This window comes from Phacochoerus africanus, chromosome 6, assembly GCF_016906955.1.
Source record: "Phacochoerus africanus isolate WHEZ1 chromosome 6, ROS_Pafr_v1, whole genome shotgun sequence".
Classification (NCBI taxonomy): domain Eukaryota; kingdom Metazoa; phylum Chordata; class Mammalia; order Artiodactyla; family Suidae; genus Phacochoerus; species Phacochoerus africanus.
The window spans coordinates 2306851-2329136 of NC_062549.1; the positions used below are offsets into that span (position 1 = coordinate 2306851).

The 22286-nt window shown below is 56.3% G+C and overlaps 1 protein-coding gene across 1 annotated transcript in view; it reads left to right on the forward strand.

Annotated features, from left to right (window-relative positions):
* The window catches only part of LOC125130067 (maestro heat-like repeat family member 5), a 65410-nt gene that overhangs the window by 17227 nt on the left and 25897 nt on the right, over window positions 1–22286 (forward strand). Inside the window, 12 exon segments of the mRNA XM_047785441.1 lie at window positions 5411–5518; window positions 5818–5934; window positions 6191–6310; window positions 7219–7365; window positions 7928–8050; window positions 8766–8845; window positions 11025–11160; window positions 11218–11291; window positions 12426–12576; window positions 14290–14394; window positions 16207–16342; window positions 16639–16811. Coding sequence (XP_047641397.1) covers window positions 5411–5518; window positions 5818–5934; window positions 6191–6310; window positions 7219–7365; window positions 7928–8050; window positions 8766–8845; window positions 11025–11160; window positions 11218–11291; window positions 12426–12576; window positions 14290–14394; window positions 16207–16342; window positions 16639–16811 — 1470 coding nt within the window.

Below are 22286 nucleotides of genomic sequence, written 5' to 3' on the forward strand. Positions count from 1 at the left end.
CCCTGGCCTCTCTCGGGGGGTGAAAGAAGTGACAGGGTGGTGCACAGATGTGGCTCAGACCCAGTGTTGCTGTGGCTGTGCTGCAGGCCTGCGGCTGCGGCTCTCATTTGACCCCTAGCCTGGGAACCTCCTTGTGCACAGCACCGTGATAAAAAGAACAAAAGAAAAAAGAAATCACTGACCACCGACAATTAAAGTCCACATCCAGCCCCTTCGCCTCCCGAAGTTTAGGGGTGAACGAAGGTTCCAACCCTCTAACCATGATTGGCTCCCCTGGCAACGTGCCCCCATCCCGGGGTTATCCAGGGGTTTTGAAAGTGGGACCAGGCTTGCTGTGAATAGCAAGAGACACCATGACAGTTCCAGCCTCTTAGAGGAGCGTTTTAGTTCGGTGCTAGATGAAGACGGAGCTGAAGACCAAATACATATCTTATTCTCCGTTTAATTTTAATACATGTTTACGTGATCTTATCTAATTACGTAATTTATCAGACATTTATCATGAGCGCATCACAATAGCATAACGAGAGAGGCTCTAACGAAGGAGGCGCAGGCGGAAACGGACATCTATGAAAACCTTCCAATGAACGTAAGTCGTGCGGAATGAGTAACCCCTTCCCACCGGAGCAAAGCAAGGCAAAGGTGTCCATGCTCCACTGCTGGTCCACACTGCCCTCGAGTCCCATCAGCGCCATCAGGTAAGAGGAGGGGAAGCAGACACACAGCTTGCAATGGAAGATGGAAACCTTCTTTCTTAGCAGTCACCATAATTGCAGGCAGAGCAAATCTCAGAGTTCCCTCGGGGCTCAGTGGGTTAAGGATCTGGTTTTGTCACTGTGGCTTGGGTCACTGATGGCGCAGGTCTGATCCCTGGCCCCAGTACTTCCACAGGCAGAGAGCATGACCAAAAAAAAAGAAAGAAAGAAAAAGAAAAAAAAAAGAAAATCTTGCAGAAAAACGTCTTTTTAGGGCCACACTTGTGGCATGTGGAAGTTCCCAGGCGAGGGGTCAAACGGATCTGCAGTTGCCAGCCTAGGCCACAGCCACGGCAGTGCCAGACCCAAGCCACATCAGCAACCCAAGCCACAGCTTGGGGCAATTCCAGATCCCTAACCCACTGAGGGAGGCCAGGGATCAAACCTGCATCCTCATGGACACTCTGTCAGGCTCTTAACCCACTGAGCCACAGTGGGAACTCCACCACAGAAATTTTTTTAATGCTAGAACTATTTATTACTAATAATTGAATTTAGCCAGATCTTAGAATAAAAAATCAATATGCAAATGGCAGTCAAATTTGTATGTACTTACAACAAACAACTGGAAAATAAAGCTTAAAAAAACAATGACACAGCCCTATTAAAAACATAAAAACTCTAAGATAAATTTAGCAAAATATGTGCACGATTCTTACAAAATCTTGCAAAAAGAAATTAAAGGAAACCTAAACAAATGGAGCTATGTGGTCGCGGATAAAAAGAGCCAATAATGCTAAGTCGTCATTTCTCCCAAAATTAATTTACAAGTTTGATGCAATGCCAATCAAAATCCAAACCAACTTTATTACAGAATTAAATATATACATATACATATTTTTTTTTTTTTGCTTTGCTTTTTAGGGCCGCACTCGAGGCATATGGAAGTTCCCAGGCTAGGGGTCGAATCACAGCTGCAGCTGCCGGTCTACACCACAGCCACAGCAACACCGGATCTGAGCCATATCTGCAACCCACACCACAGCTCACCGTAAAGCCAGATCCTTAACCCACTGAGCAAGGCCAGGGATCAAACCTTCATCCTCATGGATCCTAGTCGGGCTTCTTAACCATTGAGCCACAAAGGGAACTCCCATTATAGAATTAAATACAATTTAAAAATTAAAATTTTTACATGGAAATTTCAAACGACCTAGAACAGAAAAACAATCTTAAAAAAGAACAAAGTTGCAAGAATTACGCTACCTGACTTCAAGATTTCCCACCTAGCTACATAGCTCAGGAAGACAGTGAGGGTACGTCCCCTCGTGGCGCCATGGGTTAAGGATCCCACATTGTCATTGCAGGGGCCTGAGTTGCTTCTGTGGAGTGGGTTCACTCCCTGGCCCAGGAACTTCCACATGCCATGGGTGTGGCCAAAAATAAAAGACAGTGAGGAACTGACAGATTAAGCAAGTAAATCTACAAAACAGAATAGAAACTCCAATATAAAACCACACGTATATGGTAAATTTTTTTTTTTTGGAAGGTACCAAAGCAATTCAATGGGGAAAGTCTTTTGAACAAACAGTTCTGGAACAAACCATTTTTTTCGAGGGGAGGGGAAAAGGAACTTTAACGCCAGCCTCAAACCATACAAAAATTCATTTGAGATGGAACCAAGGCCCAAATACAACAACAAAAATGAAAAAGCTTCTAGAAGAAAACACAGGGGAAAATCTTGCCAACCTTGGAGTAGGAGAATATATCTTAGGAACCAGAAAACCCTCATCATAAGAAAAAAAAAATGGATAAACTGGGACTCATCTGCATTAAAGCCTCTGTTCTCAAAGAATACCACGAGAAACATGAAAAAGGGGAGCCAGAGACATGGAGAAAATATTCACGAGACACCTTTCTGACAAAGGATTGTGTCCAGAAGAAATAAAGAAATGAAGGGAGAAAAAGACACCAGCCCAACCACAAAAATGGACCAAAGATCGAAAAAGGCACATCGCAAAGAAAGGCAAATACATGACCCATCAGCCAAAGAAACCACGGTCGGTGTCTTGAATCCTCAGGAAAAAGCTGATTAAAACGGGTGTGAGCTGGCACCACGGGCCCCGGCAGAGCTCAGACGGAGAGAAACCCCACCAATGCCAGCGGGGAAGCCCACGCTGCTCGTGGGACGGCGCGACCTCCTCGGAAAACTGACTTTTTCGTATAAAGTTAAACCCCTGACTCAGCAATTCCACTTTCAGGCTTTAACCCCAGAGGCATGAAACCTTCGTGCACAAAATTACACACACGAGCCCGTTGCCGGCAGCCTGATTCCTAATAGTCCCGAACTGGAAACAAGCTGTACTTGGCCCACGGAGTCCCTCACCTCGGATCTAAAGTCAATTACTCGCCTGTCCACCTGAGGAAACGCGAGAACGCCCAGCTGGTTCAACTGAAACCGAGCCGCAGAAAGGAAATCAGAAAAACGAGAGCAGAGAAAGAGAAGCCAACTTGCTGATCCACGCAGCCACACGGGCGGATCTCGAGAACACGCGGAGGAAAAATCCCAGACACACACAGGCGCACACGGCACGACCCCAGATCCCACGGTATGGACTTCTAGAAGAGGCAAAGCTAACTCGGGCGAACGCAATCCAGTCAGCGTCGTAAGGATGAAGATCAACTAGGAAGGAGCAGAGAGGGTTTTCTGAGGCAGCGGAAAATGTTCTAGATCTTGATGGGGTCTGGACATCCGTCGACATTCATCGCGCCGCACACTAAAGATACATGTGCTTCAGTGCAAACGTACCCAGTTTAAAAACAGTTAAAACTTGGAGCTCCCATCACGGCTCAGTAGTTAACAAATCCAACTAGGAACCATGAGGTTGTGGCTTCGATCCCTGGCTTCGCTCAGCGGGTTAAGGATCCGGTGTTGCCCTGAGCTGTGGTGCAGGTCACAGACGCGGCTCGGATCCTGCATGGCTGGGGCTGTGGTGTGGGCCGGCGGCGACAGCTCTGATTCGACCCCTAGCCTGGGACCCTCCGTGTGCCACAGGTGTGGCCCTAAAAAGAGACAAAAAGAAATAAAATATTTAAAACTGAAAGAGATTAAGTTTGGAAACAGATGTGTTTCAAATTTAAGAACAGGCAGAATTGCAGGGAGGGGTCAAAGAACTATGTAGTCTATGTGCAGTCAGGAAACAGCCTTAGCTGCGTCTGGGGCAGATGCAGAATCAAATATATGAATTCTCTCTTAACAGAAACGGGCAAAAGTCCCGCTCATTCCCATAAACAGGGTCACATCAGTTTGCACCAGCTTTGCCACCGAACGCTGGCACGTGCAGCAGCGAACGGAAGAATATGGTCGTTTGGGGGAGGGCACGGGAGCCCCTGGTGCTTCTAGAGAACCTAGGAGTTTCCAGGAGGCCGGGGTCCCATGGGGATTCAGCAGACACCTGTCCTGTGGGTAAGTGAGAGAGCACCCAGGTTCTGCTGTACCCCAAAATCCTGTAAATGGGCCAGGTGGGGAGCAAAACCAAAGCAGACAAGCTCCTCCGGATTCTGCCATAAGCGAGAGCAATTTCCATTTCAGGGTCCCAAGGAGTGTGGCCAGAGGGGGTGCAAAGCATCCTGCCTGGGCGGGCGGGCGCGCAGGGGCACTCTGGGCAGGTCTTGCATCCAGCAAGGCTGCGGGGAGCTCCTGAGCTCCAAGGGTGGCACTCTAGCACTCCTCCAGGGGCGAGTCCCAGAGATAGACTCCCTCGGGGAAAGGCATGCACGTTATAAACTTCAGTCAGCGCTGCCAAACCCTGCGCCTGACTGCAGTCCAACCACCTCCCCGACCCAAGGACAAAGCTACGTGCTGAAATTTGGCGGTTTTACTTTCTGCCAATCTTGGTCAACATGATATGCTATCTTCATTCCCATTCCTTAAATATTAGCAAGGCTGAGTTTATGCAGCTCCATTTTCATGTGGGTTGTCATCCCTTCCGGCGCGGTTTATAAAGCGTCCTTTATCCGTGATATTAACTCTTGGCAATAGATCACAGACAAAAGTCTGCTGCGTCTTTCAACTTAATTTATGGTGGCTCAGCTGAACAAACTTCTTGAAATGTTCATCTTCACTTTTGCCAACCTTTTCTCCTTGTAAGATTTTTTGGATTGGGAGCAAAATTAGAAGACCTATCTCCACCCCCAAAAGAATCTTAGGATCAAAAGTCGTTGGAGATGTTTGGACCCGTCTCAGTCAAACCAGAAAATCATGTGAGATCAGGGCCGAGGTTTTAGGACTTTATAATTTGAAGGGATGTTTCATTTATTTAATCATCAACTCCCTCATTAAAACATATTAATGGAGCGTTGACGACTTGCCAGGCACTGTTCTAAGTGCTGGAGAGACAGCTGTGGACACACAGGACACACACACTCTGGAGGGGCCGCCTTCCGTGGACAGGGGCCGAGCATCTCTGAGGACCGAGCCCCTGCCCAGCACTGGGGACATGCTCGGGCTCCCGGTCTCCAGCCCCCGCCCCCCCCCGGAACACCTCCAGGGAAAGGAATCTCGAGGAATGAGGGCTGGCTAACAAATCAGGGGGCAGGCCGTGGAGCCTCAGAAGAGGGAAAGGAAGAAGACAGCGTGGTCGGGGCTCTGCGGGGCCGGGGGTGGCCGGGCTGCTGGGAAATCGCTCAGGCTGCCCACCCCCGTCTGCACACAGATGGCCATCAAGTCGGTCCAGTTTCTGGACAGAGAAGCGTGGTCCAAGGATCTGCTGGAGGCGCTCACCAAGCCTGACCGGACACATCAGGAGCAGCCCCCGGAGAAGGTGGCCCCAAGCCCCCCTGCTGCCCACGGCCAGGCCCGGGCTCTGTCCCTGGGCCGCACGCCTAGAGCGAGGCCTGGGCCCCTGGAAGAAACTGGAGGGTCAGGGGCTGGCAGCAAGGCTGGAAGCCACACCCTTGGAGCTTTGCCACCAGGAAGCGGGTGGATGGTCCATCCCCAGGCTGACGAGGGCCAGGAAGGCCAAGGCGCCCAGACAGGGGGAGGGGCTGGTCACCAGGGTGGACAGGGATTGGGGGGGGGGGCGGCGTCCGGCGCAGGACTGGACGCCAAACCCTCCCGCAGGCCTTCCTGTTCATCTTCTATGGGCTGGTCCTGCAAGCCGAGGAGAGCAGCACCACGGTCAGGACACACCTGAGGACCCTCCTGGAGACGTCCCACCAGTGGCCCAGGCAGAGGGAGGTGGGGCCCCAGCCCCAACCCATCCCCCAACCGCCTGCCCCGACCACAGGCGTAACCTGACCCTGGTGCCACCCCGAGCCCTGACCCTGCTCACCTGCCGAGCCCCTCACATCTGGGTCCTCTTCCTTGTCGCATAGCTATTTCCTGAACAAGTCCCCCCCCTCTCTGGGCCTCAGTTTCCACCCCGCCCCCCAGGTGAAGGGGAGGCCTGGTCCTGCGACCCTGCCTCAGGGACCCGGGTCCCCTGTCCCCGCAGGGCATGGCCCTCACTGTGGGACTGGCCGCAGCCCGCCACCTGGACCAGGTCTGGGCCGTCCTGGAGCAGTTTGGCCAGAGCACGCCCATCAGGTGGAGCCTGCACAGCTTCTCCCCGAAGGTACCGGCTCCCCAGCTGTCCGAGGCCTCGGCCAGAGAGGGGAGGTTGGGACCTCTCCCTCCATGAAGGTTTAGGCCTCCACAGGGAAAGCCTGGAGCCAATTAGGGGACTGTCCATCTCTGGGCCCCCTGTGGGGTGGTCCCTGGGCCTCAGTCCCCTCCTCCCGAGCAGGGACTCCCGCTTCCCGCTGATGGGATGCCAGTGAGCCTGGCAGGAAGGCCAGCACAGCAGGTGCCAGGACGACAGGGTACCTGTTGCGTGTTGGTTAATGGCTCTTTGATCTCGGGCCGCATCTGACACACAAGGCACAGGCCAGAGGTCAGCCCTGGTTCCGGTCGATGGACGGAGCAGCCACCTCGCCCCGGGCAGAAGCAGAGCCTGGGGCTGCAGGAGGGGAGCCGAGTTAGACAAATGGGGGAAGAGCCATAACTAAACCACGGCCTCCTGGGTGCCCCTGGCCAGCAGGTGGCAGAGCAGCACTGGGGACGTATGTCTCAAACCTCAGGGGTCCACTCGGCAAGGGAGCCATGACGTCCTCAGGGGATGTGGGTGGTGTCCCAGGTGTCCCCTCACCCTCTGGTCTCGCCCAGAGCCAAAGCCCAGGGCCCTGGGCCAACTCCCTAGGTCCGGGCAGGACCTTTCCAGGCCCCCCGGCCGCCCGAGGTGGGGGCGGGAGGGAGATGGGCGCTGGGCTCCTGAGAACAGGGCTGCCAGTTCCATGCACCCCCAGGTGACCCCTGAGGCCCATCCTGGGGAGGTAAACCAGGCTGCCAGCCCTCAGGACACCCTGCCTCCAGGCCCCTACCCGTGCCTGGGGTCCCTTCTGTTCTTGCTCCCAGAGCAGGGATGGGGGCGGGGGTGTCAGCAGGGCCCTGATGCTCTGCCTGCCCCACCCGCACCCTGCCCAGCATCCCGAGGACCTGCGGTGGAAGTGGGCCAGCAGCACCCTCCTCCTCGCCTACGGCCAGATGGCAGACAAGGCCAGCGCCCACGTCCTGCCCTGGGTGGACAGCACCCTGTCCCGGCTGGTCTTCTACTTCCACTACAGCACCTGGGTACCGGCCCACCCAAGCTGGTCTGCGCACTGCCACCCCCCGGCCGGGAGCCCCCTCCCCACCCGCCCGCACCCCGGGCTCCCGCAGGGCCGGGGCCGGCCTCCTCGCCTCCTCCCCACCTAAAGCCTCCTGGCCTCGTCAGGGCCCCACCCCGCCTCCCCTTGAAGCAAACCCTGGCTTTTCCCTTGGCTGCTGGGGGGCCAGGCACCTCCCACCACGGCCTGTGATGACAGACCCTGCTGCACCCCCACCAGGACCTCTCCCGCACTCGGGGCCTGGAGCCTGGTGGGCCCCACAGCTGGAGGGGGGGCGTGCACAGGCGCCTTCAGGACTCTTCCTGATGCCAAAGGGCCATCCGTGTATCCTTACTTTTAAACAAAGTCGCATGGGTTCCCCCCCTTCCCCCAACTCCCGTGGGGCCCCCGTGGGAGGTCTCTGCCAAGTCCCCTCCAGCCGTGGCCCTGCTGCCACATGTGACGGGGGCTCTCCTGCTCTCCTGGCCCTCGGTGCTTCCACTCCGGACCCCACCCCCTTGCTCGGCGACCTGTGCCCCCTGCCCCAGGACGAGACCCTGAAGCAGAGTTTCCTCACGGCCGCCCTCATGCTGGTGCGGGCCATCGGCCGCAACGCGGGCGCCCAGAGCTACGAGTTCTCCCAGGTCCCTGAGCTCCTGGAGTGTCTGATGGTGAGCGCCAGGCCCCGGGCGGAGGAAGGGCTCCCGGAGGGGCCCTCCCGCGAAGCAGCGTGAGGGGCACCACCGGGAGAGGGTGGGCACCTTGGATTTCGAGTGGGCACGAGCCCTTCACAGGCCTCCACCCCTCATCACCGCTTCTTACCATGACCCTGAGCTGGAAGGTCCCCTCCCAGCCGACGTGGCTGAGACCCAGAGAGGCCAGCGCCACCCGTTCTGCTGAGACCAACCTCGTTCACACCGTGGGTCCTTGAGCCCGGGGCCCCAGAGAACCGCTCGGGGAGCAGAGGAAAGACACAAGGGGTGCCCAATTAGAGCAGAGGTGACAAGGGTAACAACAGCTCTAATTTACCGAGCTCCCGCTGTGACTCAGACATTCCGCTTTGCATGCCTTGCTTCACGTGCAACACAGGGGCCACGACGTCCTGTTATCTGTGAATGAACAAAGCTCAGAGCAGTTGGGAGACCTGCCCAGCGTCCTGCGGCTAGTAGCAGGGCAGCCAGGGCTCAGACTTGACCTGTCGATTCTAAAGTCTATGCTCTAGTTAAGTGGGGGCCAGGGCGCAGGGGCTCCCTGGGTAGGTGAGGGGTATGAGCCTGTGGATTCCAGGGATGCTGGGCCCCAAGGTCGTCAGGCAGGGAGAGGACTCGGGGTCAGAGGTGGGAGAGGCCAGGCCTGAGGGACTCCGCCCTCCCCTGGGATTTGCAGCTTCTGATGGAGAAGGAGCCCCAGGACTCGCTGTGCACGTCCGCTCGCCAGCAGAGCCTCCAGATCATCTCCAGCCTCTGGTAGGCTTCCCGGCCCCACAGAGGCCCTTCCTCCCATCCAACAGCAGCCTCTCGCCTCGGGCTTGGTGCCAGCCAGACAAGTGAGATGAGAGAGACCAGACATCAAGGCCCGACTGGGCAGGGCTAGGGACCTGAGCCTGTGCGGGCCGAGGGGGCGGTGAGGACGGGCAGCTTATGGAGACCAGAGCATGTGGTCTCGGCCACAGCCACTGGGCAGAGTAAGCTGACCATCCGACCCCCACAGACACTCAAGGTCAGAGCAGTCAATTCGTGGCAAGACCCCAGCCACACGCAGAGCCTAGAGCAGGCTCTAGCGGTCGGGGAAGGAAGTGCCAAGGGAAACTGAGTCTAGACGCCAACCGACCTCCTAGGGGAGGGAGGGAGGCTGGCTAATGTCCAGAGGGAATCCCAGAGCCAGAGGTGGCTCCCGACATAGCAGCTACAGGTGGGGCGAGGCTGGACCAGCCTCACCACTTGGCCAGATCAGAGTGAGCCTGAAGAGCCAGCGGAGGCCGGGGAGTTCAGCTGCCTGCTCTCAGACCGCAGGGCGGGTGCAGGCAGGAGCCAGGCATCCTGCGGGCCCTGCGTGGCCCTGGGCACAGTGGTAGGTGGAGCTGGGCGGCCTTCCCCAGAGCAGGTAGAACAGGCATGTGAGCTCTCCGAGCCTCAGCTTCCGGATTCGGTCATTCCCAGTGACCTCTGACCACCTGCAGCATATCCCAGGCACCGTTCTGAGTCCCAGCAGCCCCGCCCGCTGGGAACCCGCAGGGAAGGTCCCTGTTCTCTGAGAGCTGACAGCTGGGGAGGGGGCACAGAACGAGCAAACCACACATTTCAGAGACTGACGAGAATAATGAAGAAAAATGAGACGGAGATAACGAGACAGGGAGGGAATGTAAAACCCTCGGGCTGAGGACTAAATGAGGCTCAGGGCTGCGACAAGGAGAATCAGTCGACCGAGCATCGGTTGACTGAGCACCTCCCTGGTGCCGGGCACCCTAGGGCGTCTGTCAGAACAACACTAAGCAAAGACCTGAAGGTGAGAGAGGGAGCCGTGTGGGCAGCCGGCCGGCCGAGGGGAAGGCAGGGGCAAAGGCCCGGGGGCTGGAGCACAGCTGAAGAAGAATGAGCAAGGGCTCAGAGTGGTTGGAGGGGAGTGAGAGAGCGGCGGGCACGGCCGATGCCCCGGGGGTCACAAGGAAGGTCGTGCAGGGACACTGGCTCTTGGCTGAGCGAGGCGGGGCCCCTGCATGGACTGCCTTTGAGAAAGACGTCTGGCAAACATGGTGCGTTGATGGCACCGCACAGTGGGCAGGAATGGGGAGCCCGGGTGAGGCCCAGATGGCAGGCCCGAGGGCCCGAGGTTGTGGTCGTCGGCATCCGGATAGCATTTAAGGCCAGGGATGGAGGAGAAGGGGCCCGAGGCCTGGGCATGAGAGGGTGAGGAGGGGTCCAGAGCCAGCAAGGGAGTGGGAGCAGGTGCGTGGGAGATGGGGGCAGGGAGACCCGAGCCTGGGAAGGCCCTTCTGAGAAGGAGGCGGTCACCTCTTCAAAGCTACTGATGTCCCCGAGACCAGGCCATGGAGCTGCCAGGTGGAACCCACCTGGGACAGGCCAGGAGCAGGGGGCGCTCGGGGAATGTCTGGCCCGGTGGACTGGGGCGGGCAGAGCGGTCAGTGCAGACCACCCTTGCAGGGGCGGGGGAAAAAGCGGGAGGAGAGAGGCGGGCGCTGCCTGGAGGAGGAGTGGAGTCGGGGAGGGTTGTGGGAAGCAGGAGAAAATGCCACTCACGGGAGTGCCAGGCGGCCGTAGCCCACGTAAAACGCTGGATGGTGCTGGCACGTAGGAGGCACGCAGTCAACAGAGCTATTATTCCTTGAGACCTCGGAGAACAAAAGTTTGGCATCAGTCGCTGAAACGGTGCTGTTAAGGTCCCAAAGCTGGCTGGGGCAAGACCAGCCTGCGCAGGAAAGGGAGCTGGGCTGAGGGCTGCTCGAGGCCCTGCTCCCAGGCCCAGCATCCCTGACAAATCCTGTCCAGAGGTCCACACAGCCCTGGGGGCAAAAGGCCGGCAGACAGAAGTGTGCCCGTGAGCCGCTGGGCAAACGCAGGAGGGCCTGGGTCTGTTCTGGCAGGTGCCTGGCCCCCACACCCCGTCCCTGCCCTTGTTCACACACAGTAAGCTGAGGCCGCCCCTGGACTTGGAGAGGAAATCTCGGCTTCTGTCCATCAGCCTCCACAGTGTGCTGTCCCTGCCACTGATGGAAGTTCTGGAAAAACACACCTGCCTCTTTCTGGAGCCGCCCAACATACAGGTGTGAATCTAGCATCCCCACAGCCTACAGGAGGGGGCCTTCGGGCAGGGTATCCAGCTTTGCCTGCTGCTCTCGGCTCGGGAGGGGGCAGGCTGGACGGGCAGAGGGCCTTGATACCACCCCACCCCCCTGTCCCAGGCCGGGAAGGAGCCCTGACACGCTCTCCACCCCCTGGCGGAACACCCATCCCACCCCAGATGCCGCCGCCGAGAGATGAAGCCGCTCAACTGGGAGGCGCCTGCCATTGCGGGCCTCCGCCACCAGGGGGCGCGCGCCATCTCACCAGGTCCTGCCAGCACGTGGCGCCTGAGTGTGGGCTGCAAAGGGCTGGGAGGCCTGTTAACTGAGCACCTGCTGTGTGCCAGGCGCAGCATCTGCGTTAGCTCATCTTTCCAGTAGCGACTGTCCAGAGAGTGAGGAAACCAGCTCAGAGAAAGAGGGTGTCTGGAGGGAGGGTCAGCGTTGCCCCACCCCCGACCCCGGCCGTGCTCTTCACACCACACCCCCAGGCCGGACCCAGGCTGGAACCTTGGCTGAGGGGTGAGAGTGAGGGGCCCCATGGGCCAGGGGAAACACCACTGCAGCAGCCCTCCAGAAGGGGGGGTGTCTGCCTGCACCCCAACCCTGCAGGAGTCCAGGGTGCCACTGTGGCCAGATGACTTCACAGCTGGCTGCCCCAGAGAGCACAACCGTGGAGCCAGGCACTGAGCAGTGGGGCTCTGTCTATTCGCAATCAGTGTCCACCTCCACCCTGGCAGGGGGCTGGCTCCAACCCAGTTCTCAGGTGACAAAGGCAGCTCAGAGAGCCGAAGTGAGCTCCCCAGGGCCCCCAGGGAGTTGATGGTCAAACCACCCCCCCTGCCACCGCTCTGCTCCAGTGGGTCCTTCCTGCAGCCCCTCCATCCCTGAGCAGACCAGGCTAGCAAAGCAGCAAAAGTGGGGGGCTCCCGTGTGAGACCCAGGAATCAGGACCAATGTAAAATGAAAATGTGACTTCCATTGGAAATTTTTTGAGAATTTCAAGATGGCAAGAGCAGAGCGCTAAATCAAGCACATAGAGCCTTCTGAGCCAGGTCTTGTGCAGGTTGCATGCCTGTGAACTTGGAAATGAAGTTGCCTCAGCCACCTGAGAAACCTGTGCCCAGCTGCCCAGTGGGAATTCCAGGGGTCCTTCCTGGGCATGATGTGAACTCACTGGTGTGCAGCCTGGCCTGGGGAGTGTGCAGGAAGTGGGTGCCACCAGCATCGGGAGGCCACTCGGCCAGCCTCCATCCCACCCGGGCTCGGCGGCCACCTGACCTGCTCCACGTCCCTGCACAGACCCTCTATAACAAAACCTTGGAGGCCCTGGACCAGACGCTGCAGAGCTTCATCATGCAGAACCCCACGGCCGACGAGCTGCACTTCCTGCTGTCGGTGAGGGCGGCAGTGGCGGGGCAGGTGGGGGTGGCACAGGCGGGGCAGAGGGTGAACAGAGGAGGATGCCCCAAAGGAGGCAGGGCCTGAACCAGGGGTAGGAGTGACCCAGGAGCACAGAGGCTTGAGGACTGTCCGTCATTAAGGATCACGGGGGTTTGAGACAACAGGTGCAGCCTGGCAGCAAGCGGGCCATGAACGCCACACCAAAGGGAGCCAGTGGCCTGGCCTGGAGGGAGCTGCCCTCCCCCCAAGGGAACTTCCCCTGCAGCGGTGTCCCCAGCCGTGAGGGGGGCTCATAAGCCCACCACCCCCACTCCTGTCACTGCCCTCTAGGAGTCCCTTCCTGAAAGGAGAGACTACCCAACAGGAGGGACAGTCCAGTGTCGGTGGGGGGTGGGGGCAGACAGAGGAGGCTGCCTCTCCTGGGAGGGTGGGAGGTCGGGGCCAGTGGCCTTCACCTGGGTGATGACAAGAAGGCCACTAGGTGGGAAGGAAAGGGAAGGGCCCAGCAGGCAGAGGGCACAGTGGGGGCAAAGGGGAGCAGCACCAGTGAGCACAGTGGGCCAGAACGGAGAGAGGGCCCTTGAGGCTGGGGCCTAGGGAGGGTGCTGGGGGGGTGGGGCTCCGAAGCAGGGGCCGCCAACCCGGAGCGCACAGATGGGAGTCGGGGTGTGAGCGCATCCAGGAGGAAATACTGTCTGCATTTTCCTTCACCTTGAGCTGCAATGCAGTACGCCCCTCCCCGGCAGGGTGGCAACAGACCCCAGCAGTGCCAGCAGTGGCTGTCTGCCTCCAGTGGAAGGCACAGTGGTTGTCACAGGATGTGACCGAGTCACAGAATTTCCAAACACGTTATCCTCAGCCAGCGTCAGAATCACTAGCTCCGATGATCATACATTCCCTTAACAGAGAGGCTCAGACGTGGCTTAGAAGTGCTCAGCATAACTGTTTTTTGTTTGTTTGTTTGTTTGTTTGTTTCCGGCTTTTTAGGGCTGCACCCAAGGCACATGGAGGTTCCCAGGCTAGGGTCCAATTGGAGCGACAGCTGCTGGCCTGCACCACAGCCACAGCCACACCAGATCTGAGCTGCGGCTGTGACCTACACCACAGCTCACGGCAATGCTGGGTCCTTAACCCACTGAGTAAGGCCAGGGATTAAACCTGCAACCTCATGGTTCCTAGTGGGATTCGTTGCCGCCAAGCCACGACGGGAACTCCAGCATAACTGTTTCAATACGCCTCAGTATTCCTTTGTGATTCCGTGCCTTCATTTATGGCGTGCACAGAAAAGCATGGTTCTGGAAAGAGGTGTACTGCGAGAAACCAGTAGGAACCAAGAGACTCAAAGGGTTTTGAGCAGGAGGAGCGTGTCTGCTACAAGAGAAATGACTCTTCCTCTTGGCGCGGGGTGGCCTAGAGCCGGGGGATGAGCCGAGGCTGCAGAGCTGGAGAGCGAGTGAGCTGGAGAGCGAGTGAGCTGGGCCTGAGCCAGGAAGTGGCTGGGCATGATGATGGGTGGGGCTTGAGCCAAGGGGTGTGGCCTAGGCTGAGGATAGGCGAGACCTGGGCCAGTGGGTGGGGCCTGGGCCAGGGGTGAGGTCTGGGTTGGCGGTGGGCGTGGCCTGGTCGGTGCTCAGGGCCTCCGGCCAGGGCAGGGCGGAGCCAGCCCGGAGCAGAGGTCCCGGGTTGCAGCACCCTTCCCACCTGCAGCATCTGTACGTCTGGCTGGCATCCGAGAAGGCACACGAGCGGCAGCGGGCTGTACACCTATGCATGAGCCTCCTCAAATTCCTGAGCCACAGCCTCTACCTGGACGTGAGTACTCGGCTCTGCAGCCCCACACCCACACCCCCTCTGCTCCCCGCGGAGCCACCCTTCTCCCAGAGCCTGCGAAGGCTCATGGGGTTCAAGGCCTGCTGGGTCCCTGCCATCAGGACAGGCTGGGTCCCGGACTCCCGTGTGGCCCGGCCAAGTAATCCTCCTTTTTACACATGAGGAAACAGGCTGGGTAGGGGGTTGGGGACACGGGCTCAAGGCTGCCAGCTGAGCGCTGAGCCCACGTGCCCTGAAGCCTGGTCCAGGAGACAGCTCTTACCTCGAAGCCTTGGGCAGGGTCTCCCCGCTGAGCCTGCGTTTCTCGGGAAACGGGAAGAAAGGAGACCTCGGAGGGCTACAGTGGGAGTCAGGTGGGGTCCGGGGCCGTGAAAGGGCTCGTAGAGGCTGCGGCGCTGCCCTGGGTTCAGGTCGACGGCTCCGCGGGAGCCGCCATCCACCCCGCGCCCTCGCGCATCCCAAGCCCATCCTCACGGATCACAGCGTACCCGCCGTCTGTCACGAACACCCTTAGGGTGAATGAACGTCAGCATGGGTTCAGGGAGCGAGAGGTGCTGCGTTCATCAGCCCAAACCAGCATCAGCTCCTCAGGGAGAGGAGGAAATGAGTTCCCCGGAGGAAATAAGTTCCCCCGTCTGATGCCTGGCGGGCACCGCCTTTGTAAGAGAGACGGAGAGGCAGGCAGGCTGCCGGGCGGGCGCGGGCCGGCTCTGCCAGAGGAAATCTCCCCGGACAGACTTCCTCCAGCACTCCTTTGATGAGGGGGCCTCTCTCCAGGGGTTCAAATTGCCTTCAATTTACTCAAAATCAATTTCCAAACACAAGACTGGATCCGGAAGAGGCAAGAGAGGCACTTACCTCTGGGCACAAAAAATTATGGAGACACCAAAATACTCTCTCTGCAAACAAGATCAATATTTTAATGTGAGGTTTGGAACAATCGAATCGCCAGACTATGGCCACCTGTGGTTGGGAATAAAGTTGCATTGGAACCAGGGCTGGGGTTAGGGTGCGGTGAGTGGGGCCGGGCGGTGGATGTGCCGGTCAGAGCCAGTCTTTACAAAGTTTTGAAGCTTTATTCCTCATGGGTTTTTTGCATTCATATTGATTTTTACAAATATTACCTTAAAATACTATTTCTCAGAGTTCCCTGGTTGCCTAGAGGTTAAGGATCCTCACTTATTGTCATGTATGGTCACTGCTGTGGTGCGGGTTTGATCCCTGGCTCGGGAACTTCCACGTGCCATTGGTGCAGCAAAAAAAAAAAAAAAAAAAAAAATACATATATAGGAGTTCCCATCATGGCGCAGAGGAAACAAATCCGACTAGGAACCATGAGGACACAGGTTCAATCCCTGGCCCTGCTCAGTGGGCTAAGAATCCAGCTTTGCCGTGAGCTGTGGTGTAGGTCACAGATGCGGCTGGGATCTGGCATTCCTATGGCTATGGTCTAGGCTGGTGGCTACAGCTCCGACTGGACCCCTAGCCTGGGACCCTCCGTGTGTCGTGGGTGTGGCCCTAAAAAGACAAAAAAAAAAGCATACATACAAATATATACACACACACATATACATATATGTGCATGTATATGTATAGATGTGTGGGTGTGTGTGTATGTGTATATATAGTGTTATTCCTCTTGAGTTCTGAGTTTTTGGTGTACATTTTGCCCAGACCCAAATCCCAGCCCTGGCACACGATTTGAGGGGATCCATTCTGACGCTGGCTGTGCTGCCATGAATGTGTGGCGGGGCAGGATCTGCCGCCAGTGGTTCCCCTGTGCTCTCACCACAGCCAAAAGAGGACCTCAAAAGGATGGGGCAGCTGGTGGGCATGCTGGGGATTCTGTGCCAGGACCCGGACAAGGCCACTCAGGGCTCCAGCCTGGAAACGGTGGGCCATCTCTACCAGCTCCTGCTGCGCCAGAGAGGTGAGCTTCTGCCGACCAGCACAGCAGACCCGCTCCCACCCCAACCACAGCCTCAGCCCAACCCACACCCGCACCCCTCAGCTCACCTCCCCGCAAACTTCCTGCTGACTCACCTCTAACCTCAGCCAGAGCCCAGCAATGGCCTCTATCTGCCTCCCAGACTCTGACTCGCAACCCCAAACTCTGACACGGGTGTCACTGATTACAAACTACCCCACCCTACCTCCGGCCGGCCCCAACCTGGACCCCAACCGGGCTTTGCCTGCCCTCACCCCTGCCCAATCCCACCTGGCCAGCAGGGGGAGCTTCACAAGTGCGAGCCCCGGCCCCCAAGCACCTGTCCCAGGCCAGTGAGGACGGAGCCCCCTTCTGGAGCAGCGGGGACCAGAAAGCCATTCGCTACAGCCCCCAGGAGATGGAGCTTCCAAAGGAGGGCACCTTCCAGCCCAGCAGCTCCCAAGTCTTCAAGGTCAAAGCCCTTAGAATCCTGGGCAGGTCTGGGCAGGGCGGGGTGGGGGGGCGTGGCCATGCTCTGCCCCAACCCCCACTCTGCCTCTCTGACGGAGCTCCCCCTGGAGCCGGGTATGAGTATTAAAACCGAGGCGAGGACCTGGCCTCTGCCTCTGGTGCTTAATGGAGAGCTCTGGAGAGCCCTCAGCCCCCAACCCCTAGCCTGGGAAGGGGTGGATGGGGGAGGGGCCAGGGGGAGGGCTGGGGACAGACTCTGGGTGCGCAGCGAGGCCTGAGCCCCAGCTCTGTTGCTCGTGGCTGTGCGACCTCGGACTAGCCCCTTCTGCGTGAGGCTCAATTCCTCTTTGAAATGGGCACAGTGGTGCCAATGACATTCCGGGTGCCAGGAGCTCCTAATTATCGGTGGTGCTGGCAGGGCGGCTCCCACGGTGGGCGTTCTCCCGGGCACCAGAGGACAGCCTTTCAGTTGGTCTGATTTTGCAGGTTGACCGCTCTGCAGCTATAGCCCCAGGGGCCTCACTCCCCCCCACACACACCCCCGAAAGCCAAACCCTCCTCTTTTGAAGGCATAGCCTGCCTGTCTCCCCTCTTCCACGGTCCTCGGATCTCCCGCTGCCACACCCTCCTCGGTCAGTGGCTTGGGGGTGTCTAGCAGTTCCAGTGTCCAGCTCAGTGAAACTCCGTGTCCCTGGCACAGTCTGTATCTGTGTGAATTGTGTCCTTTTCTGAAGATGAGCGAGGCTAGGGCACAGGGTGTGGGCTGGATGGGGCTTCGTGTTCTGAGGGGTCAGTTCACGACGTCTCCACTACGGTGACTTCGGCTTCTTCTTCCGGTTGAACCCCCGCCTGATGGAGACCCTGTCTTGCAGGGCTTGTCAGTCTCCTCATGAGACCTCCAGGCCAGACAGGGGCCTCGCCAGGGCCCAGCACAGGGCCAGGCTTCAGCAAACACCGTAAAGTTGAACCAAATGATGAAGCAGTAGCACAGGGCTAGTAGGTGCCCAGCGGGTTTTGAATCCAGCCCTGCCTGACTCCAGAACCTATGCCTGCTGCAGCTGCAGTGGGTCGTCAGCATGCTGAGGCTAATTGGAAGTTTAGTACAGAAAATCTGAAGCCCTGGGGCCACTATATCAATTTCCAGGCCCAGAATGGGGACACCAGGCGTGGCTTTGGTTTCTGCCAAAGATCCTGGGCTGAGGGCAGAGGAGGGGCTGAGAGGAGGGCTCCCTGGGGACCAGCTCAGGGGAGAGGGTGGACCCTGAGTGCACTTGAGCTCTCAGGTGGGCTGACTGGCTAGGAACATAAGGTCCAGGACCTGGGAAAGGCGGTCCGCCCCACTCTGCATGGTGCCCACACAGGGGGAGTGGGCTTTCAGCTCTGGCTCTCCTTGGACAGGAAACATGACGGACAGAGCACAGAAAGGGAATAGGAGGGAAGAATCTGCTACTAACGGGATGGTAGTTCTGGCAAAGTTTAAGATGGAGAACAGACCTAGATTCTGGTCCCAAATAAGTCCTGGATTCCGCGTGTTGTCTTATATACACGATACCTTCCTCCCCACCGTCATCACCATCATCTCACCATCATCTCACCATCATCGCACCATCATCTCACCATCATCGCACCACCATCTCACCATCATCTCACCACCATCACACCACCATCGCACCACCATCGCACCATCATCACACCATCATCTCACCACCATTGCATCACCATCGCACCATCACACCACCATCTCACCATCATCTCACCATCATCACACCATCATCTCACCACCATCGCACCACCATCTCACCACCATCTCACCACCATTGCATCACCATCGCACCATCATCTCACCACCATCACACCACCATCGCACCATCATCTCACCACCATCTCACCATCATCTCACCATCATCGCACCATCATCACCATCATCTCACACACCATCTCACCATCATCTCAGCATCATCACCATCATCTCACCACCATCTCACCATCATCTCACCATCATCACCATCATCTCACCACCATCTCACCACCATCACACCACCATCTCACCATCATCACACCATCATTGCATCATCATTGCACCATCATCACCATCATCTCACCACCATCGCACCATCTCACCATCATCTCACCATTCATCCACCATAATCACACAACCTCATCACACCATCATCACACCACCATTGCATCACCATCACACCATCTCACCACCATCTCACCACCATCGCACCATAATCACCATCATCTCACCACCATCGCACCATCATCACCATCATCTCACCATCATCTCACCATCATCACACCATCATCACACCATCATCACACCACCATTGCATCACCATCGCACCATCACACCACCATCTCACCATCATCTCACCATCATCACACTATCATCACACCACCATCTCACCATCATCACCATCATCTCACCATCATCGCACCATCATCTCACCATCATCGCACCACCATCTCACCATCATCTCACCACCATCACACCACATCCCACCATCAATCACACCATCAAACCACATCTCACCATCATCACACCATCATCACCATCATCTCACCACCATCGCACCACCATCTCACCATCATCTCACCACCATCGCACACCCAACTCACCATCATCTCCACCATCATCACAACCATCATCACACCCATCATCACACCACCATTGCATACACATCACACCATCTCACCACCATCCTCCACCACCATCACACAATCATCCCACCATCATCTCACCACCATCGCACCATCATCACCATCATCTCCACCATCATCTCACCATCATCACACCCATCATCACACCATCATACACCACCATTGCATCACATCGCACCATCACACCACCATCACCAACATCTCACCATCATCACACTATCATCACACCACCATCTCACCATCATCACCATCATCTCACCATCATCGCACCATCATCTCACCATCATCGCACCACCATCTCACCATCATCTCACCACCATCACACCACCATCGCACCATCATCTCACCATCATCACACCATCATCTCACCATCATCACACCATCATCACATCATCTCACCACCATCTCACCATCATCTCACCACATACACCATCATTCACCACCATCGCACCAATCTCACCACATCGCACCACCATCTCACATACCATACCCCACCACTCACATCATCTCACCATATCACACACATCATCAACCATCATCTCACCACCATCTCACCACATCTCACCACCATCGCAACCAAAATATAACAATCACACACATCTCACCATCATACCATCATAACCACATCATACACCAATCCACACCATCATCACACCACCATCTCACCATCATCTCACCATCATCACACCATCATCTCACCATCATCACACCACCATCTCACCATCATCTCACCATCATCACACCATCATCTCACCACCATCGCACCACCATCGCACCATCATCTCACCATCATCACACCATCATTGCATCATCATCGCACCATCATCACACCACCATCTCACCCATCATTCACCACCATCGCACCATCACACACCACCCAACATCATCTCACAATCATCACCACCTCATCACCACCTCGCAACACCATACACCATCATTCACCATCATCACACCATCATTGCATCATATCCACCATATCCACACACCATCTCACCATCATCTCACCACCATCACACCATCGCACACCCATCTCACCATCATCTCACCATCCATCACACCACACATCACACCATCATCACACCACCATCCACACATCACAACCATCACACCATATACTCACCACCATCGCACCACCATCGCACCATCATCTCACCACCATCACACCCATCATTGCATCATATCGCAACAACACCACCACACCACATCCACCACCATTCACACCACAACACCACCACCACATCATCTCACCATCAACACCATATCATCACCACCATCCACCACCCCCCACATGCACATCCACCACATCAACACCATCATCTGCATCATCTCTCACACAATCATCACACCACCATCTCACCATCATCTCACCACCATCACACCATCGCACCACCATCTCACCATCATCTCACCATCATCACACCATCATCACACCATCATCACACCACCATCTCACCATCATCGCACCACCATCGCACCACCATCACACCACCATCTCACCATCATCTCACCACCATCTCACCATCATCTCACCACCATCACACCATCATCACACCACCATCTCACCATCATCACACCACCATCGCACCACCATCGCACCACCATCTCACCATCATCTCACCACCATCACACCATCATCACACCATCATCACACCACCATCTCACCATCATCTCACCATCATCTCAACTCACCACCATCTCACCATCATCGCACCATTATCTCACCACCACGTCCACCATCACCATCGTCACTGCCGCCACATTAACCCCCAGAACCGCATCCCCACCACCACCCCCATCAGCCCCCCACCACCACCATAACTGCCGTTACCATCTCGCCAAAAGCACCACCACCAAGCCCATCACCACCATCACTGATACCTCCATCTCACGTTTACCCATGCCCTGGGTTAAAACAAGACACCTCAGGAGTTCCCCTGTGGTTCAATGGTAACGAACCTGACTAGTAACCATGAGGTTGCGGGTTCAATCCCTGGCCTCGCTCAGTGGGTTAAAGATCCAGCGTTGTCATGAGCTGTGGTGTAGGTTGCAGACGCAGCTCAGATCCCGCATTGCTGTGGCTGTGGTGTAGGCCGGCAGCTGTAGCTCTGATTCAGCCCCTAGCCTGGAAACCTCCATAAGCCTTGGGTGCAGCCCTACAAAGCAAAAAAATAAAAATTAAAAAGTAAGATACCTCAAAATATCTACCAATCCTGAGATAGTAGTCTTCTGGATTTAGCCAGAATTTAGCAGTAAAGGGAACAATTTTAAATGTAATATAACAAATGTTCTCACCAGATTGATGAATCTAATAGTCTAACACAAGAAGGTCTTTTTAGCTACAAATACTCCATTAAAATTATCTTAACATTCTAACCAATAACTAATAACCTAACCTTCTCCCATTTTACCAGAATTTTAGAATAGTAAAATCCTAATAAATGTTCTAACATTCATTATTTCACACTGATTCTTATATCTAATGTACATACAAACATCCTCACAGACTTTCAAACATCTCAGCAAACGCCTTAACCTACAAAGAAACAGTCTATCGTCCTAACATCCTCTCAAGCATACAGTTTTCCATCAGGCCCCCCAACCGTCACTCCCTCCGCAGCGTCTGTCTCCTTTGGTCCCCAGGTGCTCAGAGTCGGAGCTTTCCAATAGGACTTTCTGGGAGAATGGAGCTCTTAGCAATTGAAATGTGGCTTGTGCAACTGAGGAGCTGAATTTTCATTTTTACTTAACATTAAAGAAGCAGGACTGGGTGGATGCTAGCAGATGAGGCAGCCCCTGAGGTGAGGCCAGGGCA